Source organism: Hevea brasiliensis, chromosome 17 (genome assembly GCF_030052815.1).
Source record: "Hevea brasiliensis isolate MT/VB/25A 57/8 chromosome 17, ASM3005281v1, whole genome shotgun sequence".
Lineage (NCBI taxonomy): Eukaryota > Viridiplantae > Streptophyta > Magnoliopsida > Malpighiales > Euphorbiaceae > Hevea > Hevea brasiliensis.
The window spans coordinates 17,715,500-17,743,220 of record NC_079509.1 but is presented as its reverse complement, the minus strand read 5'-3'; the positions used below and the strand labels follow the sequence as shown (position 1 = coordinate 17,743,220).

Here is a 27,721-nt window from a genome sequence, read left to right as displayed (position 1 = left end):
GGGTTTTTAAGGAAGACATGGACCGCAATGGATATGGACCTATTTGCAGCAGCCCATGTCGTACGGCCAGTCGTTCCCTCCAGATTTGGAACCTTTCCTACTAGTTACCGCGTCATTTCTACAAGCGTCTGCTTCCACTATCAAGTAAAGGCGTCTCAGATGGAGGTCGCTGGCTCCGATTCCGATGGCCGCGAGTTCAAGAACGCAGACGAGATGTGGAGGGAACAAACCGGTGACGATAACAAGAAGACCCAATGGTATCGCGAAGGCGTTGCCTACTGGGAAGTAAGTATACCTTAATAATTTTGCGGAATTATTATGAGCCAAGATACAAGTTTTTGGCTCTGTAATTTATTTGTTTGTTTATTTTTGTTGGGGAGAGAAGGGCGTGGAGGCATCGGTGGATGGAGTTTTGGGTGGATATGGGCGCGTGAATGATGCTGATGTGAAGGGCAGTGAAGCTTTTCTTCAGGCCCTGTTTTCCGAATGTTTTGTCGACGGTGGAATTGACCGGCATCTTGTTGCTCTTGGTAATTTCTTTTTCTATGCGCATATTATATGAACACTGATGTAAAATGTACGTTTACGTTACACATTGTTCACAACCAATGTAAAATTGCAGCCTGAAAGGTGTTGCTTTAAAAATAGTGCTTATCTTAGCGTGTTCAGGTAATTTTGCTATGAGTTTAAATGGGGTTTGTTGTTTTTGAATCAGTGATCCGGATGGTTTAACATGAGAGAATGTTTTTATGTTAAAAAATGTGAAGTAGGATTTTGCTGCACTTTATGCCATTTGGAGCTTGACTCCAGCTTTGGAGTAACTACCTTTCCGGCTTTCACTGCCCTGAAGACAAGAACTGCAAATTCCTTGAGAAGTTTGATGGGGAGCTTGAAAGAATTAAGAGATTTCATGTAGTAGCTGTATCTTTTTGTGTGAATTATCTAGTTGCCACATCTGAATGTTAGAATGCTAATGTGCTCCAGATCATTCTGTTCTTAAAACTTTAATTACTGGTTGAGGATTAGGAAGTCTTTAATTAAGTTGTGTCAATAGCACATCTAATCGGAACCCCTGCTTGATAAGAGCTCATTTATTAAGTCTCTTGGTAAATAAGCCAAATTTGAGCTAGCCTTGGCTTAGTTACTTTAAGCTTTGTTTATTTGAAAACAGTGATCAAACCTGATGTTCAAGCTGGCTTACTAAGTATGCAAAGCCTGATCTAAATTATCACTGAGCTCAGCTTATTTGCAGAGCCATGTGTTATCAGTGTGCATTTTCTATTAGTAAACTAAAGTCAAAACTGATGCAGACTGTGGTTCTGGCATTGGGAGAATCACCAAGAATCTTCTCTTACGATATTTTAATGAGGTAAGGTCTTTTTTTATCCTCGAGTTCCTTGTATGCTTGGGGATATTGCCAAAGCATAGTGTTCTATCTTATATCACTGATGATTTGTTTATATGCTTATGGAAAATTCATTAAACTAAAGTTGAGTTTTCACTATTGAGTTCTCCAATTGAAATGTGCCCCATTAAACCCTTGAACTATTTGATTTGATTCTATTGAGCACTAATGTAATTGTAACAAAATATAAGGGCTTAAGTACTTGTTGAAAATAATTTTCTATTTTCTATGGAAAGCTTGGAAAATGTTGTTCATTTGTTGAGAGCAAAAATCATTTCCAATTTGGAAAATAAGAGAACATTTTCTTATTGTAATCTACAGCTAGAAAGTTGAAATTTCATAAAATATATTCAAAAAATTCTTGTTTTTGTATATTTCTTATGCAGTCATTTAATTTACAAATTCACAATTTCTGTCTCATTATCTCTTTGCCGTTGACCTGTTTTTACGTAAAAAATTTATTATTCTAAAGTGAAATCATTATAAAATGCAAATTGGAACAAAAAAAAAAAAAGACAAATGGGAATATTGAAAGCAGAAATGCACTGAGAATTGTCAACTAAATGAAGAATATGGGAATTAAAAACTCAACTCAACTAAACTTTTATCCCAAAAATTTATTGGAGTCAACTTTATGAATTCTCTTTCTCCACTCTAAATGATTTTGGGTTAAATCCTCAGAAATGTGTAATGCTTCTAAATTATGTTGTATTAATCTCTTTCAAGTCAATTTAGGTCTACCCCTTCTTTTCTTTCTATACTCTAACCCAATGTGCTCTACTTGTCTAACTGGAGCCTCCGTATGTCTAGGCTTCACAGGATCAAACCACCTCAACTCCCTTCCCTCAACTTATTCTCAATTGGCACCATTTTTATCTTTTCTCTAATACTCTCATTACAGACTTTATCTAATCTAGTATGACCACTCATCCACCTTAACATTCTCATCTCCGCAACTCTCATCTTAGACACATACGACTTCTTCATTGCTCAACACTCACTACCATATAATATAGCTGGTTGTATGGCTATATGGTAAAATTTTCCTTTCAACTTATTGGGAATCTTGAGATTACATAAAACTCTCGTGGCACGTCTCCACTTCAACCATCCGGCTTTAATCCTATGACTAGCATCCTCCTCACATCCCTCATCTACTTGAAGGATTGAGCTGAGATATTTAAAGTGATTACTTTGGGACAATACCACTCCATTCAAACTAACTCCTTCCCTATCACCAGTTCGGCTTTCACTAAACTTGCAATGCATGTATTTTGTCTTCGTTCTACTTAACTTAAAGCCCTTTGAATCTAGAGTACTTCTCCAAAATTCTAGTTTTCTATTGACTCTTTATCACGTCTTATCTATCAGAACTATATCATCCGTAAACATCACGCACTAAGGGATACTCTCTTATATGTGTTTTGTCAATTCATCTAGAACTAATGTAAAAAGATAAGGGCTCACAGCTGAAACTTGGTGTAATCCAACTGAGATAGGAAAATCTCTTGTGTCCCCTCCCACTGTACGCACAATAGTTGTTGTTCCTTCATACATATCTTTCAACACTTGTATGTACTTAGATACTCTCTTTTGTTCTAACATTCTCCATAAGACATCTCTTGAAACACTATCATAAGCCTTCTTCAAATCGATAAAAACCATATAGAAATTAATAAAATGAAAAAAGAGAAAAAAAAATAATAAAGGAAACAAATGAAAACCATGCAAAAATGGCAAACATACTGAGATTGGGTTTCAGGCCCCTGTACAAATCAAGAATGATTTGGAAAATGCTGTGTTTTTCAAATGGAAAATTATGTCTTAGTGATAAAAGGAAACAATAGAAAACATGTTCATCTTGTTTTCCAAAGGTTGGTTGTAATCTTAGGATGTAAGGATGACTGATTTCCACTTCTTTATCTGGAAAAGTATCATACATGAACATCAAACTCTGTTTTCTAGTTTTCTTGGGAAAGTTTTCCAGTAAACAAGCTTATTTTTCTGTAAGTGAACACAGCCTACTATTTCCTAAATAAAAAACTTTTTTAGTTTCTAAGCCCTTTGGTTTCAATTCTTGATGCCTGCATAGATAAACTAATGTATTTTGTGGCAGTATGTAAATGTCATATGTTAATGATATTAATTTTGAAATATTTTATTAACTAATATGGGATCCTAATCCTTAATAGTCAGAATAAATTCTACTATTTTAGCCTTGCTTCTTGCTTGTATCCAAGTAATATTATATTTGTTGCTATTAAGCCAGTATTTGGTAGCCCAAACTGAATAGTTCGAGCGCTTAATAGAGCACAACTCCTGTTGAAGGGCTAAGTGGCAAAAACTCAAAAGCATATTATTTATGCTTGCGTAAAATTGTGAACTGTCTTTGTAGGAAATTACTGGAAGCATATTTGTTGTATTATACATGTCAAGAAGAAGAAATGAAATTGGACATGAACTTTCAAAGATATTCCTATATTAATGTTGCATATTGGTGTTTTAGTCTTTTACCAAAACTTACCAACTGTTATGTATGCACCACAGCTATGAAACTGTACTTTGTTTCATTTACCTTCTTTCTCTCTCTCAATCTCACTTTGTTACTCTTTCCAAGGTTGATCTTCTTGAGCCAGTCTCACATTTCCTAGATGTTGCCCGTGAAAGTTTGGTCTACGAAAATCATATGGCCTCAGATACACACAAGGCCACTAATTTTTTTTGCACTCCACTTCAGGTAATGTATTACAAGTGTAATTTATATGCACAAGACAAACTCACTAAACATTTATGGATTTGAGAATGCATAGCTACGCACTTAATCATTAATGCGTAAAATGCACATGAGAACAGTGTATGCACTTAAATACTTAATGATGCAATTACTTTGTTATCCTTTGAGAATTCGGAACAATTAGTTCCTAGAGAATCTTTATGTGCATGAGAAGAGCTGGAATTGATGAAATCAAATCAAAATTCCATTTTGGATGATATAGAATTGCATTTCTTCTTCCTTTTTTTCTCTGCACTTTATATGTTAAATCAACCATCAGAACTGAACAGTTGGATAATTGCAAGCAGAGTAGAACAAACTTTTGGCCAGTGGATCCTTGTTTTAAAATTCTATGATTTAGTGTTCAAGTAAAGTTTGCACTCGATTTTTTTCTTTTCTAAAATTTTACGTAGTGAAATTGTACAAGTAACTGCCATTTGACTTTTGAAGAAAAAGATAGATAGACTACTGTTTACATTTAACTTTTTAATGCAATTGAAGGCCAAGTGCACTAGTAGCTTTACTACATGACTTTCGGATCTTTGTTGAACTGGAGGACTTTTATCTTCTCATGACATTTGTTTCACAGATTTTGTTTTTCATGTAAGAGGAGTAAGAAGCGCCATTCTGATTTTAGCGTTTCCTCTAAGGATTAGAATTTGAATTGAGGGATCAACTTCCTCTTCTGATCACTGATTTCAAGTTAAGTCTGTAAACCAGCAACTGTTTAAGGCATAGGGTGACCCTTGTGTTTGATTCTTGTTTTTATAGGCATTTTGTTTTCTTTTTGTTGACTTTTGGATACAAGTAAAATCAATTGATTGAATTCTGGAACATTGAACCAATTATTTGCTTTTAGATGTCTGATCTTAACTCTAACTATGTGAGTTAAATTTGATTCATTTAATAGGCTGAAGAGATTTTGTGGCTTCAACTATTTGCTTCTTCATTTTGTATTTATAGCATGCTTGTGTTTGGGCTATTTGGCCACATAATGAAGTTCACTTACCTTTGCCTTCAGGAATTCACACCAGCTGCTGGAAGATACGACGTTATTTGGGTTCAGTGGTGTATTGGGCATCTCACAGATGATGATTTTGTTTCATTTTTCAAGAGAGCAAAGGTAAATCAGAATTTCGTTGTAGTTAAAACATAAGAACTTTTGGTAGCACAATATATTTAGTGGGAATCATTCCTTGAAAGTCCTAAAAATTTTAGGGGGGAAAATAACTTAAACTTTTAAAATTTTTGCAATTCTACACTAAACTAAAGAAATTACCAATTAAACTTTGTACTTTTTATGTTTGTCTAATTACATTCCTATCGTCGACAAGTCCGTTAATAAGCGAACAGGACGTCTTTCACCTCCAATTAACCTAATTTAAGCCTAATTAAGTCTAATTAAATGAAATAAAAAGAATAAAATAAAAGGAAGATGGTTTTGATAATTGAGGAGACTTGAAAGTAAGATTTGATTAAAAATTTCAAAATCATCTTTTGCAAGTAAGCTTTGATAAAAAAATTTCAAAGCTATCTTCCTTTCATTTAATTAGATCTAATTAGGGTTTAATTGGGCTAATTAGGAGGTGAAGGACGTTTGAAGTGACATTTCATTAGCTTCTTAACGGCCTTGTTGACGGTAGGGTATAATTGGACAAATATAAAAGTACATAATTTAATTGGTAATTTTTTTTAGTTTAGTATAGAATTGCAAAAATTTTAAAAGTTCAGGTTTTTTTTTTTTTTTTTTTTTGGGTATTTTGCCTAAAATATTAAATTTCATGCTTTGTGATTTTCATTGGGAGAATAATAGATTATGAATGGAAGTTTGTTGACTAGCATACACTGTTTCTGCTGCTTGCTGTAATTCCAGTTCTTTTGATACTACTACACCTTTTGCAATGCATAATACTTTATTCGGTGCATTTTCCATTTAAAATGATTCAGTATTTCTTTTCTTTCCTTTTACCCCACTTAATGCCAAATGAGGTTTAGATAGAAAATTCAACATTGCAAGTGCCATGAGTATGGTGGTTGAGCTCTAATGATCTTCTTGCGAAAAAATGATATGCCTGCTATACAGGAGCTATTTTCCCCCTTTTACTTCTCACTCTGAGTGATCATTAGGTTTGAGTGAATTATTGTAGGCCAACCAGTCTAATTATATCCTCATCATTCTTGCATTGTTGGATTGTAGAAACTTCCTATGAGTGTTTCTACAACATTTACTGTCATTTCTTTATTTTTAATGATGATTGCAGGTTGGCCTCAAACCTGGTGGGTTTTTTGTCCTGAAGGAAAACACTGCACGAAGTGGTACTATGCTTTATTTCTCACAGAATACCATACTAAATGCATAAGTTTTTATTCCTATAGTGCTGTATTTCGCTATTTTCATTTCATCCACCAAGTGGTGATACTTGCATCTCATTGCGACCTTCACAAACAGAAATTCACTTTCATTGTTGACATTCTCTCTTCAAACTAAAAGCAAGTGCAATGATAAATTTTCTGTGAATAAAATAATGATTGGATATAGAAATTAATTTAGAAATCAGTTTTGCTTTAGCTAGAGTTATTTAGGAATTGCCTATAGTTTTCTCTTATTTAGAAAATGATTGGATAGGGAGCTAGTTTTCCTTAGAGAGATAGACCAAAATTTGGGCAATTCGACTACAGTTACATGTTCCATAGCGGTAATCCTAACAGTTGCAAGTTTGGGAAATATGTGGTAAATTTGTACAGTGTACTCAATTCATTTGTTCATCTCTCAAGTGAAAAATGTAACTACACATTTTATACTTGAGTTTACTTTGGAATTTAAACATGTAGGGAGCCTCACATTGGCTGAGAAAATCCAGTTGTCATTGTTACAGGTGTAAAATGATTACTTCTGAGCTAAAACTGCATGTTTGCAGGATTTATATTGGACAAAGAAGATCGAAGCATTACTAGGTCTGATGTGTTCTTCAGGGAGCTCTTTTGTAGGTGCGGATTGCATCTTTATAAATCAAAGGTCAACTCCTCTCACAGACACATGCTCTACTAAAGCTTAATCCTGGATTAGTTAAAGTTGGCTATATGAATTGTTTTTCCTCTATTCCACTTGATTTAGGGTTACTTTGGATCTAGAGTTATGAATTCCCCTTTTTACTTTGTACTAATACGTTTGATGGCCTATGATGCCCATTTCCAAACTATCTCAATCTAATTTCTCTCAACTTTTCCTTAATGGATACTACTTCCATCTTCCTATGAATGCGTTAATTTCTAATTCAATCAACTCCTGTATTTCCACACATCCATCTTATCATTCTTATTTTTTATTACGATAGTCTTTTGCATATGCTGTTTTTTTTACCACCTAACACTCACCACCATACATCGTAGTATCTTGAATCACATTCCCGCAAAACTTTCTTTCAACTAAGATGGTTTTTTGGCAATGGATGGGAATCGTTTTGCACTTCTCAATTTCACCCTTCCTGATTTAATTCTATTGTGGACATTTTTCTCACTTCTAGTATCCCTTTATATAAGAGAGCCTAAGTATCAACAATGAATGCTTTAAGAAACCTCTACACCATCCAAAGTAACCCAAATTTGCTCACTGCTTCTTACAGTGCTAAAATTGCTGTGCATATTCTACTTAACTTGAAACCCTTAGACTCTATGGTTGGGTTGTTCACTGTTTGTGTCCAACTGAAAAAAACCGAACCCATTCAATTCGGTTTTTTGGCTTTTATTTGGGTAAAATCTATTTGTTTGGTTTTTAAGGTTAAAAAACTGAAATAACTGAATTTAACATATGCAAATAAAAATTTTTTTTTGTAAATCCCCAAAATACTGTTTTTTTTTTGGTTTCTTTTGGTCCTAAAGGCCACTCTCCAGTAGTCTTCTTCCCCAACTATTAAAACAGACAATCACTAGCACACCCACCCCCATGTCTCTCTCTCTCTCTCTCTCTCTCTCTCTCTCTCTCTCTCTCTCTCTCATTTCTGGACTCTGCTTGAATTGTCCCCCCTCTCCCGGCCATCTCCATGGCTCAACCCTTGCCGCCACCCAATGCACTCACCTGCGCCTCACCTTTAACCAGACCAACCCCAAGCGACCACCTCCTCCTCCTCTTTCTCTACCCTGAAACAAAAATAATAATAATAATAATAATAATAATAATAATAATAATAATAAAAAACACAGTTTCCCTCATGCATTTCAATTTTGAAACCAACAGAAAAGTATGCTCAAATAGATTAAATTCAAGCCAAAATTCCATTCACAGCCATATGTCATGAAAATGCGGCAAGCCAAAAACCCTTGCCGTCATAGATTTTGCTCTCATGTTTCACCTTTGTACTCACCTCCTTCACAAAAGAGCCAAGGTATCTATGCATTCTCGTTGAATTTGAGCACTTGTTTGCCAAAGTCGGATCTTTTGATTCCTGCTTTATCAGTATTGTTTCTTCACGTTGTTCCCTTGAAATCATAAGTCGTAACAATTTGATGGGCACAATATGATATATGGAAATTTAAGGTTTAGGACATATTATCTTGCACTTTGGAATATGTGCCTCTATAATATCTATGCATTATTTCTAAAGAAATTTAAATGGTAAAGTCTAAGCAAATATTTTTTTTGTTATTTGTGCCATCTAGAAGGAGTGAAATTGTACTTTAGCAACCATTAATAGTTAACTTTTAGCTCAAAAATGAAAAATATGCTCCTTCCAACTGCATTTTCTTTTCTATTTGAAAGTTAACACACAAAAGTAAATTGCGAGTGCGTTATTGCAGTAATTTGATTTTAGGGTGGAAACTTACGGTTTGTGTCACAATGACTATACTTTTTCAGTCTAGCAATATCCTTTTCTTAGAGATTTAATTATAAAGCAAAAACAATGAAAGAAGCAGAGGGAGGAAAACCAGAAGTATGAAAGAGGGTTCGGGTGGGGGTGGCATAGTGAGAAATCACGTGTAGTTAAGAGTCTCTGTCTTCTAGGTAAAGAAAAACAGAAATACTGGCAGTGCAACAGAAAAATGTTGGAATTACCTGCTACTTGCGCTGCAGGAGCGCACATCAATAGGATATTTCTGAATTATTATGTTTACTTGCTCATGTTGTGTTTTGAAAACAGGATCAGAGGGGATTTCCCAAGGAACTATTTGCTGTGAAGATGTATGCTTTAATGCCAGATATGCCGAAGAAAATCAGTAAGACTAGATCCAAAACACATGCAAATAGGCCTGGCATAATCAAATAAGGATTTAGTCTCTCAAAGCTTCTAAAATTGTTGTAAAAGGTGTTCTACTTTTCCAATATAAAAGCAGATGTACATGCTGTGACACCCATGCAAGAGTAGACAGAAATTGCATTTTTCTACATTCCTAATGAATTCGTTCTTCTTTGTACTTTTGTTCCCAATCACCCTCTCCATTTTCTCTCAAGATGTACTTTATTATTATAATTATTATTATTATTATTATTATTATTATTATTACATCAATCTCAATTCTGTTTTTAAGAGTTCGTTCTTTGTAGTACTAGTGAGACAGGCTTCAAAACTATATTCTGGCCATTGTTTGGAAATAGGCTTTCTATTTGTCACAGGTACTATATTCCATAAGGCTGCTCTTGTTTCATCTGTTATTTTTTCCTGGTCTTTGCGAGGCTTATAAATGCATCTTGGAATAAAAAGTTGATTCATTTAAAAACAGGGGAAAAAAAATGAAAAATGTCTAGTTCGGGTGGTACTCAACACTTAAAAGAATAAAATAGTGGGGGAATTGTCTTGGAACTTGCATTCGGGTAACATGTGATTGTTTTGAAACGGTAAGCAGTCATCAAGAATTTTTGCTTCTTATAGCATCTGCAACTGACTTGAAATTACTAGTTCTCTCATCTGGATAGAGCACGTTTGTCTCGTCTCCCCATCGAGTTCTCCTTTGACCCTGCAATGCCGTAACCAGGCAAGACTCGCAGTCTCGCACGCTCTGTTTATCATATTGAATATCTGATTTATTTACTGGTTGATTGATCAGTGCACATCAACCCCAGGGCTATTCCATGTTCAGTCTAATCAAACTTATTTTATATTTTCATTCTCGAATCAACCACAAAACGCAACTTTCCAGGATAGCTAATTCTGATGTACTCTATAAATTCAGCCTTGTCCCTCTCAAGTTCCTCCTGTGGTCCCTTGTTTGTTATCGTCTCCAGTAGAAATACTCTAGAAGTCCAAAATTGTAAATGTCTGGAATTCCAAGCAAATTGAGCATATTATTATGGTATAACTTAGGAGAATTAAACATACTTCTGGTGTTACTGTTTTGAACTCCAATCTTGAATCTTGAAATGAGTGGCTCCAGATTGTCAGATAGCAGCACGCTTGTATTCCTTAATCATACCCCACTTCAGGCCATTGTTCCTGTTGTAGACCCTTATTTTGTGATGAGTATGTGTATTGAGGTCGTGGGAAACCCGATGATAAAAAATTATATTACTGTAAGATGCAATTGGAGACATGGAGTTGAATTATTAATTCCGTGGCATGATCTTGAAAAAATAAAAATAATAATAAAGTTTTGGGGAAATTAATTTAATTAAATTTAAATAAAATTTTATTTTGTTTAAATTTAATATGGGTAGTTCTTAAATGAATCTAACTAAGTTTAATTGGGCTCCATGGGTCTAAGAAAGCCTAGTTAGAAATTTTAAATGGGACCCATTTAATTATTTTCTAAAAATTAAAATAATAAAATATATCTCTCCTCTTTGGCCCCACCCTCTTCCTCACTCCCTATTGGTGCCTTCCATTTTTTCCTGTCTTCCTATTGGTTGAAACACCTCACTCATATCCCAATCTTATTCGAATTCTGCAATCGTAGTTGTTTAAGTCATCTAAACTTTATCACCCTAAGACTCCAAACCCTACCACACATCTTCCTCACTCCCTATTGGTGCCTTCCATTTTTTCCTGTCTTCCTATTGGTTGAAACACCTCACCCATATCCCAGTCTTATTCGAATTCTGCAATCGTAGTTGTTTAAGTCATCTAAACTTTATCACCCTAAGACTCCAAACCCTATCACACCTCTCTCTCAAAACCCTATAAATACCCTACTAGAGAAAGGAAGAAGGGATGATGAGAGGAAAGAGGAAGAGAAAATTCAGAGCTATAGGAAATTTAGAGATATTCAAGACCCTTTGAGCTCTTCCTTATTTTTTCTTTTCTTCAAGAAGATTTTCATACAAGATTTCTGGAAGGTCAGTTTTTATTGTTTTCTTTTCAAGATCTATGCCACATAATATTTTAATTCTATGCTCTGTCTTCAATTTATTTTATATGTTCATATAGATCATGTAATCATGTTTAATTTGAGGGGATACACAACTCTGTACATGTTTGGTTTCTGTCTCTCATATTTTTATTATTTTTCTTTATTTTCTGAATCTGTAAAAAATTTGTAAAAATTATATTCATATTCTACACGAAATTCCATTAATTTTAGGCTCAAGAATCACTAAAAAAGCTTTAATATTTTGTAAGTTATGGCTGTTTGAAGTTAGGGTTTCTGTAAAATCTGATTTGCAGGATATCCGACTTGTGGAGCCCATATCTCCCTTGTTCCTTAATATTTTTGTGCAAATCTAGTGTCTAAAATTAACTTCAGAATCTTATGAATCTTTTTCAATTGGTTTTGCATTCATATCTTTTGTGGTTAATGAGTTATGAATTTTACAAAAAAGTAGTACGATTCTGCCACTTAGAAGAGTTACGATTTATGTAGATCATTCGGCTAGGATTTTGTTTGATTTATAAATTTTATGTTATTGTATGATATGTAGGCTGTCTTCTGTAATTTTTTTATGATTTTTAGGCATATTTAACTATTTTTAAAAAATCAAATTTCTTGCTACTGTTAATCTGTCAGAATTTGAAAATTGTATATTTGTGCATGTTCTGTATTTTCTTAGGTTTTAATTGATATTTGATCTATTTTCTGTATTCTTTTAATTCAAGAAGTGTTATAAAGTGTTTGGATCATATTAGACGACTTAGACCATTAGGTAGTTGAAACTAATTAGGAATCTTAACCGTTTAGGAGACTAGAGTTAGAATCCAATGTAAATTGTTATTAATATTTTCTTTATTTCTTTTATTTTCTTTAGTTTCTTTATTTTTTTTATTACAAACAAAATTGGTAAGTAGCTCTAAGGTAAGTACCAAAGAGGGCATTTGCGTGGAGCTTATATGGAGCTAAACGGGAGTAAGCCAGGGATATCATTGCCATACTAAAAGCGAAGACCCTTTTTTAAGGGTAGCTTGCCCCAATGGCAACTGCATTTACCAATAAGTAAGTAGCTCTAAATTTCTCGAATAACCATTGGCATGAAATTGTAGTAATAATAGAACTTTTATTTGGTAAATTAAAATTAACAATGTTTTTAATTTAACTGACTTTTGTATGTAATTAATTTAAATAAATACTTTGTAAATTAAAATTAATCTTGTTTGTAAATTAAACTAACATTGGCATGTAAATAAATTTAATTTAATACTTGGTAATTGTAAAATAAATTTGCATGTTAGAAATCTTTATTAGGTTGTGATTGTTTGGGCCTTATGTGATATTAGAATAAATTACACATGTACATAATTAACTTAGTTCAATTATCCTTATGGTAACTTGGTGAAAATTAATTAATTAGGTTAAATAGAAACATAGGGTTATTTGAAATTGAATTTGTTTGTAAATTAAATTCTCAATAATAAATTAATTTTAGTCATCTGGTAAATATCATTTAAATAATTAGCAACCCCATAGATAGGAATTACTTGTGCATGAAAATTGTGTGTAAACAACAACCCTTTTGTGAATTACTTGCGTGTGTAGGATTAGAATTGCATTTTTTAGGATAAAGTTTAATAAAGAAATAATAAACAAGACTTCTAGAAACATTAGTAGAGGACTGGCACTCGAATCAATGAGGTTAGACCAGGCGTAAGGGGTGCCTAACACCTTCCCCTTACGTACCCACTATCCCGAACCTAGACATTGGGCTATGGTAATGACGGTTGTGGAAACTCTGCAAGGAGTAAGTTGCCATCCATGACCCTTGGAAGAAACACTGAATATGTCCCGGTTATTACCCGGGTGGCGACTCCTGTCTATCTATGCCTTCGTGGCATAAATCCTTAGTACCGTGGTAGTGTTATGGGAAGACGGTACTTACCAGTGGTTTGATTCTATTAGGATTGTATGAAGTGCATATCTAGGAAATGCTGTCTAAGGAGGTGGTATTTAAGTGAGACCATTGTGACTCCACCATCTTTCCTGGGCATTACCTGGTGCATTTTATATAATTCCAATGGATGATATTTCGCCTCACGCCCCCCCTTGCCCCTACAGTTTGGCGACTCCACTGGGGACTAAATGGATAGTTACTCCAACATGTTTCTATTAGTCTAATATTATTCCTCTGTTGAACTTTTTGCATTGCACTACACTATCACATGGATCACTCTTACCCTTTTTAGCCCCGCTAGTACTTGCTAAGGAGACCATAGTTTCACTCGAGCTATGATGAATTGGTGAATGCTAGCACCCCATGCCCGTACCTTCGAGTATATAAAAGAGCCACAGCTCCGGCCGTTGTGCTTAATGGATAAGCTCTCGCATGGGTGACCCTTTTCCTACCCGATGAAGCCCATGAGCCATAGATTTTAACCCTAGGTACCTCGTAGATTTTTGTTATGCTAGATTTATAACCTTACTGTTCAAACCATAAGTTCTAGTGGTAGTTGAGATGAACCTAGGCCTATGCATAGGCCCAATGTGTGTATAGGCCCAAGTCCATTTTAAAACCCATGGTAAGTAAGACGATGCTTACTTATGGTTAAACTTTAAGAATATAAATCCTTTGTTTGTGAGGGAAGGATCGTCCTGGACCACCCCCTGTTGGTGTGTCCAGTGTACCATAGCCTAAGATCGAATTTTTTTTTTCTTACCCTGCATGTGAGAGTTGAAGGTATAAGGGGGCGAAGATTCAGTTCTGGAGATTTTTTTTTTTTCAGTTTTGATTCAGTCTTTGGTCCGATTTTAGTTCAGTTTATATGGTCTGGTTTTGGTTTTGTAAAAGTAAAGGCAAAAAAAAAAGAAAAAAAAATGGTCCATTCATGCATTACATTCATGTACGTAGCATGCTTAGGTTAACCCTTAAATCCTATTTTTTTTAGCAAACATAGCCTCAAAGCACACCAAAGAGACTTCCAATCAGGTCACTTGGGTTAGGGAAGGGAAGAGAATAGTAAGGATTTCACCTGCACTACTTAAGATGGAAGAAACTATGGTCGTGCTTGATGAAATATTGAATGCCAAAATGTCTAAGCTAAAAGAGAAAATTGTGGTCAACTTTAGAAAGAGGCCCCGAGGAAGGCTAATTAAGTGGCATTAAAGTTATTGAGGTTCAAATTGTGTCTCACACCCTAAGGAGATTTTTTCCAATTCAGCCATCCCTTATCTGAAGTTTTGGAGTGTCTCAAAGTTCAAGACCTCCTGTAGCTCTTAGCACCCAGACCACTACCAAATCCACTCCCACCTAGCTATGATATCAACCAATGTTGCCAGTTCTACCAAGCCCACAGTCATGACACCGACTGATGCTTTCAACTTAAGCATGATATCTAAGGCCTAATTGATGCCAAAAGGATAATTGACCCAGAAAATCAACCCAAAAACCCCATGCCTAGCCAAAATTTTCACCTATACCAGGTCTCTACATGATCTCCATCACCCCAAATAACCCTAACAGAATTATTTACTTTATCCAACCCATCCAAAAGCCCAATGAACTTATCCAACCCATCCAAAAGCCCAGTGAACCTATCCAACCCATCCAAAAGCCCAATGAACCTCAGTCTATAATGGTTGTTGACATTTGTGATAATTCTAGCTATTATGAGGGTCCTTTATATGTTTTGACCAATTTTGATGAGGAGGTAGTTGCATTACAACTAGATGGTTCAGTTCCACTAGTGTCTGATTTTCAAGTTGTTGGGATCTATAAAAACTAGATGGATCTAAAAGTGGTTACTATGAAGAAAGATATGAAGTTTTTTCTTAGCACAGGCCTAGGAGAAAATATAGATGGCCTGCTGACTTTTCTTGAGATGAAGGAGTAGATCACAAGGTATGGTTTTGGCTATGAGCCAACTAAAGAGGAAAAAGAGTCAAAACCTCCTAAGTTCTTGAAAGAGAGGGACAATTACCTGGACATTTGATTAGGAGTTACTATATGTGAAAGTGCTAAAGCAGAAAATCAGGACCATTGATCTAAGGACTGCATGGAAAGCTAAGCACCTAAAGTTACACTCCTAAGTTTGAGTTTGTCTTTTGTAATGCTCACAGTAGTGATACAGATGTTTCCATTTCTAATGTACTTGATGAAGATTTTGAGGCAAAGATCAATAACATGACCAGCCTTTTACTTACTTATTTGATGTTTATTCTAATAGGCATATGCATGGCAATCATAATCATTTAGAATCCATTTCTATTAATGCATCAAAATCGATCTCTATTAATTTGGGTACACCAAATAATCCTAAAGACATTAAGTTAGCTGAAGATTTAACCCAAGAAGAAAGAGATAAATTTATAGCCTTGTTAACAAAGTACCAAGAAGCACATGCCTCAAGCTTAAAATTAGATGGCCGATTCCCAAGCCAAGCTAGTGTTCCCATAGGAAAAGAATGATCAAAAGTTGACTTAGCTAATTATCCTAATGAGGAGTAAAATTTCATGTTATGAATGATTAATAGTAGCACATGTGGACCTATAGGGAGAAGGAAAATGATATGAAGACATAAGGAGGTCTCTGGAAGTGAGAGAATACTGGCAATAAGCCTACAAAAGAGATAGAACAATAATTCAGGAAAATAGGCTGAGCAAATAATGAAAGAAGTACATGCAGGAATGTGTGGTCTCCATATGAATGGAAAGCTTCTAGTTGGAAAACAAAAAATGTTCGAAACATATAAGGATTGGCCTGAAAAACTCTTTTATGTTCTTTAAGGTTATCGTAGTACTACAAGGACATCCACGAGGGTAACCCCATTCTCTTTAGTGTATTGGACTAAAGTAGTACTATCCATTAAGCAAGAGGTCAAATCCTTAAGAGTGATGCTAGAAGCTAAGATCCTAGAAAATGAGTGGGCCTAGAAGAGATATGAGGAACTAGCTTTGATTGATGAAAAGAGGATGTGAGCCTTGTATCATATGCAGGCTTATCAGAGGAAGATAACTAGAGCCTTTAATGAAAAGGTGAAACCAAGAAAGATCAAAGAGGGAGACATAGTTTTGAAACAAGCTCGGCCCATCCCTTTTGATTTAAGAGGAAAGTTTACCCAAGCTAGGAAGGTCCATACATAGTCAACAAGATCTTACCACAGTAAGAATATCAGACTTGGATGGGAATAAATTTCAAGAACTAGTCAATTTAGACAGGCTCAAATGGTACTTTGTGTGAGATAGGCCCGCTAGGCTGAAAACTTATAAAAGATGGTCTAGGCAAAAGTAAGGGTCAAAGAAAAAAAAAAGAAAAGAAAAAAAAATGCTAGATTGAAAACCTGCAAAAGGCAGTCTAGGCAAAAGGAGAGATGAGAGAAGATCTGGATGGAAAACCTGAAAAGGCCATTCGGCAAGTTATAAAGCTTATTTCTAACTTTGGAAGGTTAGAAATTTGGCAAAACTAAATGTAAGAGGGAGTAATGGTGTACCTTAATAAATAAAGAAGTTTTTATTGCATTGACTAGGAATGGGTTTTATTTAATTATGATTGCAAATGTTTGTGTCTTGAGGGATACATCAGAAGATTAAGTAATTGAACTGCATTGTTTTGATTTAACCTATTGCCTTATGAGCATGATAGAATAGGTGCTTGATATGAATATCCTGGTGATTGTCTAATTTCAAAAAAAAAAAAAAGAGAGAGAAAAAGAACAAGAAAAAGAAAAAGAAAAAAGAGAGCTCGCAAAGTGGAAAACCCGAAAGGGCCGCTTAGGCAAAAGTTAGAGCAAGCTCGCTGAAATGAAAACTCGAAAGAGCATTTCAAGCAAAAGTTAGAGCACAAAGAATTGAGTTCATGGAAGATAAAGGAGTCAAGGCAGAAAAGTTTTGAAATAGCTGTAGAATAATGAAGCATGGGGGAGAGAAGAAAAAGAAAAATCAGAGGGAAATTGTATTGTGACCTTGAGGAAGTCTTTTTTGGTGAACAGTTCTTCTAAAAAATTTTGAGGCTATAAGAAAGTTTTTGCAAAAAGAGGCCCCCTAGAGGACTAAATTTTTTTAGAATCTCTAGCAAAATCAGCATGCCCATGATAGGAAGTAGCATACAGGAAGCATAAAAATCAGAGAAAATTTTGAGACCCAGTCATCCTAATTTTTTTTTCAAATCATGAATTAGATATTTTTTGGTAAGTCCTTAGATGTTGTTTAGGACGCATGACATAGTTGTGTAAGGCATAGAAGAACATGCATCAACATGTCACCTGTAGGTGTGTAAGGCGTAGAATAACATGCATCACCACAGTTTCAAGTGTCGAACTACGAGGGGGTCTGATTCTTCCTCAAGATAGCGAGGGGGATACGTAGGTAGTTTAGGACTGCGATCCTAAATACGAACACACAATATTTCATGACAGATATTTTTTGGTAAGTCCTTAGACATTGTTTAGGGCACATGGCATAGTTGTGTAAGGCGTAGAAGAACATGCATCAACATGTCACCTGTAGGTGTGTAAGGCGTAGAATAATATGCATCACCACAGTTTCAAGTGTCGAACTACGAGGGGGTCTGATTCTTCCTCAGGATAGTGAGGGGGATACGTAGGTAGTTTAGGACCGCGGTCCTAAATACGAACCCACAATATTTCATGACAAATGTTTTTTTGGTAAGTCCTTAGACGTTGTTTAGGGCACATGGCATAGTTGTGTAAGGCGTAGAAGAACACGCATCAACATGTCACCTGTAGGTGTGTAAGGCGTAGAAGAACACGCATCACCACAGTTTCAAGTGTCGAACTACGAGTGGGTCTGATTCTTCCTCAGGATAGCGAGGGGGATACGTAGGTAGTTTAGGACTGCGGTCCTAAATACGAATCCATAACATTTCAAATCACACAGTTGCCATTGTCATGAGACCGTAGCTAGTCTCATGACGCAGAGTGTATCGACAGAGCAAGATGCACTCAATTTTCACATGATACAGTTATCACTGTTATGAGACCGTAACTAGTCTCATGACGCAAAGTGTATCGACAGAGCAAGATACACTCATTTTTCACATGAAACAATTATTACTGTTATGAGACCGTAGCTAGTCTCATAACATAGAGAATGTCGACCGAGCAAGATATATTTGATCCTCATAGCCAATGTTTCATAGTTATTAGAAATTTGAGTTTCACTTTGACAAAACTTGAGCAATGCTTTCGCATTGATTTCAACTTTCGCCAAAGTGGGGGGCAAACTGTAGACCCTTATTTTGTGATGAGTATGTGTATTGAGGTCGTGGGAAACCCGATGATGAAAAATTATATGACTGTAAGATGCAATTGGAGACATGGAGCTGAATTATTAATTCCGTGGCATGATCTTGAAAAAATAAAAATAATAATAAAGTTTTGGGGAAATTAATTTAATTAAATTTAAATAAAATTTTATTTTGTTTAAATTTAATATGGGTAGTTCTTAAATGAATCTAACTAAGTTTAATTGGGCTCCATGGGCCTAAGAAAGCCTAGTTAGAAATTTTAAATGGGATCCATTTAATTATTTTCTAAAAATTAAAATAATAAAATATCTCTCTCCTCCTTGGCCCCACTCTCTTCCTCACTCCCTATTGGTGCCTTCCATTTTTTCCTGTCTTCCTATTGGTTGAAACACCTCACTCATATCCCAATCTTATTCAAATTCTGCAATCGTAATTGTTTAAGTCATCTAAACTTTATCACCCTAAGACTCCAAACCCTACCACACCTCTTCCTCACTCCCTATTGGTGCCTTCCATTTTTTCATGTCTTCCTATTGGTTGAAACACCTCACCCATATCCCAGTCTTATTCGAATTCTGCAATCGTAGTTGTTTAAGTCATCTAAACTTTATCACCCTAAGACTCCAAACCCTATCACACATCTCTCTCAAAACCCTATAAATACCCTACTAGAGAAGGGAAGAAGGGATGATGAGAAGAAAGAGGAAGAGAAAATTTAGAGCTATAGGAAATTTAGAGATATTCAAGACTCTTTGAGTTCTTCCTTATTTTTTCTTTTCTTCAAGAAGATTTTCATACAAGATTTCTGGAAGGTCAGTTTTTATTGTTTTCTTTTCAAGATCTATGCCACACAAGATTTTAATTCTATGCTCTGTCTTCAATTTATTTTATATGTTCATATAGATCATGTAATCATGTTTAATTTGAGGGGATACACAACTCTGCACATGTTTGGTTTCTGTCTCTCATATTTTTATTATTTTTCTTTATTTTCTGAATCTGTAAAAAATTTATAAAAATTATATTCAAATTCTACACGAAATTCCATTAATTTTAGGCTCAAGAATCACTAAAAAAGCTTTAATATTTTGTAAGTTATGGCTGTTTGAAGTTAGGGTTTCTGTAAAATCTGATTTGCAGGATATCCGACTTGTGGAGCCCATATCTCCCTTGTTCCTTAATATTTTTGTGCAAATCTAGTGTCTAAAATTAACTTCAGAATCTTATGAATCTTTTCCAATTGGTTTTGCATTCATATCTTTTGTGGTTAATGAGTTATGAATTTTACAAAAAAGTAGTACGATTCTATCACTTAAAAGAGTTACGATTTATGTAGATCATTCGGCTAGGGTTTTGTTTGATTTATAAATTTTATGTTATTGTATGATATGTAAGCTATCTTCTGTAATTTTTTTATGATTTTTAGGCATATTTAACTATTTTTAAAAAATCAAATTTCTTGCTACTGTTAATCTGCCAGAATTTGAAAATTGTATATTTGTGCATGTTCTTGTATTTTCTTAGGTTTTAATTGATATTTGATCTATTTTCTGTATTCTTTTAATTCAAGAAGTGTTATAAAGTGTTTGGATCATGTTAGAAGACTTAGACCATTAGGTAGTTGAAACTAATTAGGAATCTTAACCGTTTAGGAGACTAGAGTTAGAATCCAATGTAAATTGTTATTAATATTTTCTTTATTTCTTTTATTTTCTTTAGTTTCTTTATTTTTTTTATTACAAACAAAATTGGTAAGTAGCCCTAAGGTAAGTACCAAAGAGGACATTTGCGTGGAGCTTATATGGAGCTAAACGGGAGTAAGCCAGGGATATCATTGCCATACTAAAAGCGAAGACCCTTTTTTAAGGGTAGCTTGCCCCAATGGCAACTGCATTTACCAATAAGTAAGTAGCTCTAAATTTCTCGAATAACCATTGGCATGAAATTGTAGTAATAATAGAACTTTTATTTGGTAAATTAAAATTAACAATGTTTTTAATTTAACTGACTTTTGTATGTAATTAATTTAAATAAATACTTTGTAAATTAAAATTAATCTTGTTTGTAAATTAAACTAACATTGGCATGTAAATAAATTTAATTTAATACTTGGTAATTGTAAAATAAATTTGCATGTTAGAAATCTTTATTAGGTTGTGATTGTTTGGGCCTTATGTGATATTAGAGTAAATTACACATGTATATAATTAACTTAGTTCGATTATCCTTAGGGTAACTTGGTGAAAATTAATTAATTAGGTTAAATAGAAACATAGGGTTATTTGAAATTGAATTTGTTTGTAAATTAAATTCTCAATAATAAATTAATTTTAGTCATCTGGTAAATATCATTTAAATAATTAGCAACCCCATATATAGGAATTACTTGTGCATGAAAATTGTGTGTAAACAACAACCCTTTTGTGAATTACTTGCGTATGTAGGATTAGAATTGCATTTTTTATGATAAAGTTTAATAAAGAAATAATAAACAAGACTTCTAGAAATATTAGTAGAGGACTGGCACTTGAATCAATGAGGTTAGACCAGGCGTAAGGGGTGCCTAACACCTTCCCCTTACGTACCCACTATCCCGAACCTAGACATTGGGCTATGGTAATGACGGTTGTGGAAACTCTGCAAGGAGTAAGTTGGATGACCCTCGGAAGAAACACTGAATATGTCCCGGTTATTACCCGGGTGGTGACTCCTGTCTATCTATGCCTTCGTGGCATAAATCCTTAGTACCGTGGTAGTGTTATGGGAAGACGGTACTTACCAGTGGTTTGATTCTATTAGGATTGTATGAAGTGCATGTCTAGGAAATGCTGTCTAAGTAGGTGGTATTTAAGTGAGACCATTGTGACTCCACCATCTTTCCTGGGCATTACCTGGTGCATTTTATATAATTCCAATAGATGATATTTCGCCTCACGCCCCCCCTTGCCCCTACACCTGCATATGACACATGCCCTCTGCAACTCCCATTATTACTTTTAACCTTTGCTTCCATGGTGGAACTGACCCGACATTTCAATATTCTATCCGTGTCCATTCTGTAACAATCGCCTTCATTTTTCTGTCATTACACCAAACAAACACTTGAACTAGGTTCTTGTGACATCGTTGAACAAGAACCTTGCATTCCTTGACGAATCTCTGGCGGTCTGCCCTTGAAATGTTGTCCCAGTAGATTTCTATCCTGATACCCATCTCTCAGAGTTCCTTCATACATTCTCACTCCTTCACTCTTCACCACCAAATTCTTTCTCCAAAACCGATCGGTTGCTGCCTTTAGCATTGCTGGTGTGAATTTGTGCTTTCTCTGGAGCACTCTTGGCAAGTATTCTGGCCTTTGAAGACAGCCACGCAAAATCAAACTAGGACTAGAATTACATAGATTAGAAATCCAAGTAACAGAAATATAGCCTTGATCTTATGGTTCCTGTGACTTGGGAGGAGACTCGAAGAAAGAAAACTCGAAGCATTAAACTTCTTGAAGAACTGTGAATCTGAGATATTATTCCCAGAAAAATAGCTATATGACAGATTGAGAAATGTAAGGTTGGAAAGAGGAGTGAAACTCTGCACAGGAACATCACCTGTAAGGGCATTAGGACTCAAATCAAGAGCCTGGATTTGAGAACAAGACAGGACATCCGCAGGAAAACTACGTTTCAAAGAATTGTTAGACAAATCAATGGATAGAATAGTTAAGGGGCAGTACTTCCAAAAAACGTTGTATGACAAATACAAACTTACAATCTTTGGACGATTTTTGAGGTCTATTTTGGGGAATGATTCAACACAAATTAGGTTCTTAGATTCATTGCAAAGATGAGTAGCAACAATGGGGGACTTGAAGATCTCAATGAGACGCAGTATCTAAGAGAAGGGTTGTGGAGACAGTTGGTCTTGATTGTGGAGTTGAAGTCTGGAGGGGCTTTTAATTTTGCAAGGTCCTCAACAGGTGCTGCAGAAAGCTGAAACTAAAAGAACTGAGATGAAAAGAAGGACGGAACTTGCAGAAATGGAAGCCATGTGATATGGGCTAAAATATTTCAGCTCCTTAGACGATCACACGTATGTCAGTGATGTCCGATTTGTTCTTTAATAGGGTCATAACTTTTAACACTAACTTTAACGCTCGAGTCTCACTATGACGATTCCTGACCCAAGATTCATTCACTGAGTGTCAGAACTAAAATCTCCTGATTTGACTAAAGCATTCAGCATCAGGATCTTTAATGAAAAGACACTGTCTTGACCTAATCTTACCAAACGTTTGAACAAACCTGTTAAATACTCGAACGTAAATTTACAAATAAATTCTGTAAATTTAGTAGAATTTATTTATTTATACAAAATTAAGCTCTAGAAGAACCGTTCTCTAATCATTATAAGCAGTTCGAAAATTATAATGATTTATTAATTATAGTCAAGATTTTTCTCAGAGTAATACTAATTAGGAGATTTTATGGTAGTTTATTGTTAACAAAGCAAATATTATTTAATTTATCAATAATCACCATAAATAAATAAAATAAAACGGCATATTACTCATCTCCTTTAATAATTTCTACCAAAAAAAAACAATAATTGAGGTAATTATTTTATTTATTTTATAACAGTAATACAAATTCAAGGCCTAAAAACAATTATTAGAGAAATATGTTTCGAGTTAAAATAATTAATTATTTGTGATATTGCTTGAATTTTAATATATATTCACCAATAATTAATATCCTTAAAAAGATTACGAAGAAGAGAGATAGAAAGAGTCAATCCTTTTCATGGAAAAAGAATTTACAAGAAATTGATTAGATTAGCACCTAAAAGTAAGGAACATTGATCATTAGCACCTAGCTAGCTGCAAGATTAGTGGAAAAATAACTACTGATATTATAATTAATTAGCACCTAATTAGCACATTATCATAATTAGAAGGGGGATAAAAACAGACAACAAGGCTACTCATGTCAATGATGAAAAGTGTTGATTGAATCTTATTCACCATTTGCTATGGTTTGAAGAAACTCTTTTGGAACCAAGCACTTCTCCTGTGAGTACAACTTCTCTTGAATCATTGGAGATGCAAGAAGAATTTGGAGTTCATGTGTCTGCAGATGGGAATCCTTGTTTCCCTGCAAGTACATTATTGCTCTCAAAAATCCAAAACTTTCATCGTAAAAGAATTCAGAAGAACAAATGGGAATGTGAATTTAATTATATATATACCTGATGCATTGATTCCATAAGTTGAAGAAGTTTAACTTGAGCCTGTAAGAACTTGACATACTTGGAAGCAGCTTGGAGCATTTCAGCAGTGTTCATCTTATTCCCTCCAGGAATCAGCTTTCCAAGTTCTTGCGTCTTCTCAGTTATCTTCCTTCTCCTCTCTCTCGCAGCAATGCTCTGTGCAGACAAGCTCTCTCCGCTTGGTTTCTTCGTACTCCAGTCACTTCTCCCTCCATTAAAAGCTGCTGCCGGAACCTGAAACTTGGGCAGTACTGGAGCTGGAAATTCTGGGAGTACAGGATCAGAATTCGCAATAACATACCCATCAAAGAAACTCGGAGCAAAACTTGAGTGGCAGATATCTGCATAGCTCTTCTGGCGTTTTGGGTACTGGTAGGACTCGAATTCTTGGAGAGGAAAGATATCAGGTGATGACAAAGACATGACATTATCTGAAGGAGAAGAAGAGAAGTATGGAAGGAGATTGGTGTAGCTATCAGAGTAGAAGAGCTCATCATCAAATTCAAACAATGGGTTGACGATGGAATCTGAAAAGGTACTCATGAAGTTTTCATTGTAACCAAGAAGCTGATGATCATCAGTATCAACCTCAGTGTGTGGATAGACGGTTAACTCTTGGTGGTGGTTAAAGGAACAAAAACTCAAAGCCATGGATAGACTGAAAGACAACGAAAACCCAGTTAACTAAAGAATTGAAAAAAAGAAAAGTTGGCCATGAAGCCAAGAAGACAAACTTTATAATTAAATTAAACATGCAGTCTAAGATAATAAATCAACAAGAGAAGAAAAGAGAACCCATAAGACATGAGATACCTGTGGAGATACTGTCTTTTTTGCTTGTTGAATAGCAGTAGACTTGAGGTTGCTAACAAACCTTATCAAACTAATTAACAGTACTCTAATTAGCTGCTAAATATGGTAATATATGAGAGAGAGAGAGAGAGAGAGAGAGAGAGAGAGAGAGAGAGAGAGAGAAGTGGGGAAGTGGGAAGTTAGGGTTTGTGCGGAAATATATGAAGTGATGATTGAATATCAGGGTTGGCAGAAAAAAGAAGTAACCAACTTCCTAATAAATGGGGGCACATACTTTTCTAGGGTTTCCCATTTATTCTAAAAACCGTTGCTTGCTTTTTCCTTAATTTCCATGGCGGCTCTCTAGTCTCTATAACGCTCTCTGCAATTAGTCTGCGGTTACTCCTTCCAATCCTCCATACATCTACACTAGTTTACTGCTCAACTTAAATTTTTGCAGAGCTTAATAATATTTTCCATTGAAAATTTATAATTTATGATCTTTTTTCGTTGAAATGAAACTAATATATTAGAAACTAATTTTTTTTTTATGAATAGAAATTAATTAATGTTGTGGTTGAGTGATAATTAAGAACGAAGTCATTTAAAAATGGATATCGATTCTTAAAAAGGAAAAAAAAAGATGGATGCTTGAAATCAAATTTTATCGAAAATCCGTTCTTTTAATAGTTAATAATACACAGGAAAATAAAAATTGGTACATGATTTTTAAAGGAAAAATTGGCATATTAAATTTAAATTCTTGATTTTCTATACAATTTATGTAATTCGATTACGATACTAACCCAATAATATTACACAAAATAGTTTTCATATATATACAATTTTTTTTTGCCAAATGGTTATATGTAAAAATTGAAAATGTTACCAAAAATAAATCATGAATAAGAGTAAGAATGTAAAAGAAATTCAAGGGTTAGATGATGGATTGTAAATAGGTTTACAGCTTATTTTATTGGTTAGAATTTGAATTCGATCATTCTATGGTCAAATCTAAAAGAGGTATTTTGATTCTTTATAAATTCTCTATTATTTATCTCATAGGATTAAGGTTTTGTATTTGATCGGGATTAGAAGATATATTTATTATCGTGTATAAAAAATATACACCCACAAATATGAATTAAAACAGAATTTTAAATTATTTAGCTGAGTTTAATTTAATAACTGAAAGCATATTATATTTGACAGGATTAAATTCGACTCTCCACTCCACAATTTTCTACTAAAAAAATTAAAAATTATATTTTTCATATTATAAAAAAGATATCTCTAACTATTTATATATAAATTAATAAAGTTTTATATGAGTAGGATGTATTCATATCTATTAATTTGGTTGATAGATTTTTCGTTATTTTCTCTTTTGTTAATTCTTATTTTATTTGCCTTTATTTTTATGGACTTCATTGTTCAGAGTGGAAAAAGCGAATCCATATAACCGACCCCAAATTTTTGGGATAAAGGCTTAGTTGAGTTGAGTTGAGTTTTATGGACTTCATTCTCCTAATTAAGGATATATTATGTCTCCATTTTTGGGAGAATTTGATTGTGTTTCATTATTTTGATAGGAGGGTATTGGACTTGTAGAAAGACTGTGAAGTCAAATAGTAGTCAGTCAATTGTTACTAAGTGAAGCACACTTTAATTGCTACTAAGTGAAGCATACTTTCATTGATTAGTCAAGTTAAATGCTCTATCAATATTATTAAACTCTTTAAATTAAAATAATTATTATTTTTGTATAAGTAATTATGTTAAATTTGCTTATAAAAATAGTAAATTAATGATTCGTATTTAAAATTTTTATTCTGTTTTAATTAATAAAATATATTTTTTTAAAGAAAAAGTTCGTTATTTCTTTTAAAAAATATTATATTTTGTAGTAGGATCTTCTTGTACTAGTATATATAAGTTGGTTATTTCTTTTTATAATTTTTTTTTGTTATTATAATTTTTAAATTAATTATTATAAATTTACATATTGATAGAAATTTTCTAAAAAAAATTTCAATTTCAATTCTGCTTTCTATAAAACTTGTATTATATAATTTATAAAGTTATTAAAATTTAAATACACAACTCAAACACTTAAAATAGAAAATATATTTATTTTTAGTATCAATTTAAAGATGAAACTTTTGTATTTAATATGCAAAATATTAATTTCATTTCAATATTGCGAATGAATTTTGTAAATATAAATTGAAATAAGTGATATTATTTTAATAAATTAAAATTTAATCATCAAAATGAAATAGATTCAAAATTGAGTGACCTAGATATAATTTGGGATAAAGACCAAAATAATGTGATTTTAAAAATATTTTACCAAAATAATGTGAATTTTAAACTATTTATCAAAATAATGTAGGGTAATAGAAATCACAACTTGAAAAAGCGATTTTATGTTTTAATATTTGAATAAGAAATCACCATTTAAAATAAAGTTTTCGTTATTTTGTGTTAATCTAACGTAACAATATTGCTCTCAAAATTACCAGTTAATTTAGTAATTTTGTATCTTATTCCATCGCTTATCACATTAATAGCATTTGGCTTTTTGGTTACACTAAAACCACCAAATGAAATGGTGGTTTCAAGAGTAATATGTATAGCATGTTGGAATAGACATCCGTTTAGTGACTTTTATCAGTACATATTTGGTCCAGAACAACGTTAGCATTTAAGGTATGATAATTCACAAAATTTTAGAACTGATTATGTTCAGGAATATCAAAGGAGTGTTGAACAGAATGTAGAATCAGAAGGGAGGCAGAAGTAGATCCAGTGGTCCGACAAACAAATATTCGCCGAAATCCACCATGGACTAGGAGGCCTAGGGGTGTAATCGAATCGGGCTAAACTGAGCTTTGAATAGTTCAAGCTCGGCTTCTTATATTATTTTTCAGGCTCG

At 34.0% G+C, this 27,721-nt stretch overlaps 2 protein-coding genes across 2 annotated transcripts; one reads left to right on the top strand and one right to left on the bottom strand.

Moving 5' to 3' along the window:
- Positions 1-23: 23 nt before the first annotated feature.
- Positions 24-9,587, top strand: LOC110633462 (alpha N-terminal protein methyltransferase 1). Its single transcript, XM_021782069.2, has 8 exons — positions 24-285; positions 386-530; positions 1,311-1,369; positions 4,023-4,142; positions 5,200-5,301; positions 6,440-6,494; positions 7,097-7,194; positions 9,314-9,587. Exons 1-8 carry the CDS (start codon positions 28-30, stop codon positions 9,437-9,439), a joined length of 963 nt encoding a protein of 320 aa, XP_021637761.2. The 5' UTR covers positions 24-27; the 3' UTR covers positions 9,440-9,587.
- A 14,078-nt stretch (positions 9,588-23,665) lies between these two features.
- LOC110633455 (transcription factor bHLH52-like) lies at positions 23,666-24,642 on the bottom strand. The gene is made up of 2 exons (XM_058140179.1): positions 23,971-24,642; positions 23,666-23,867 (listed from the first exon to the last, which is right to left on the bottom strand). The coding sequence occupies exons 1-2, from the start codon at positions 24,640-24,642 to the stop codon at positions 23,739-23,741; spliced, it is 801 nt and encodes a 266-aa protein (XP_057996162.1). The 3' UTR covers positions 23,666-23,738.
- Positions 24,643-27,721: the final 3,079 nt, after the last annotated feature.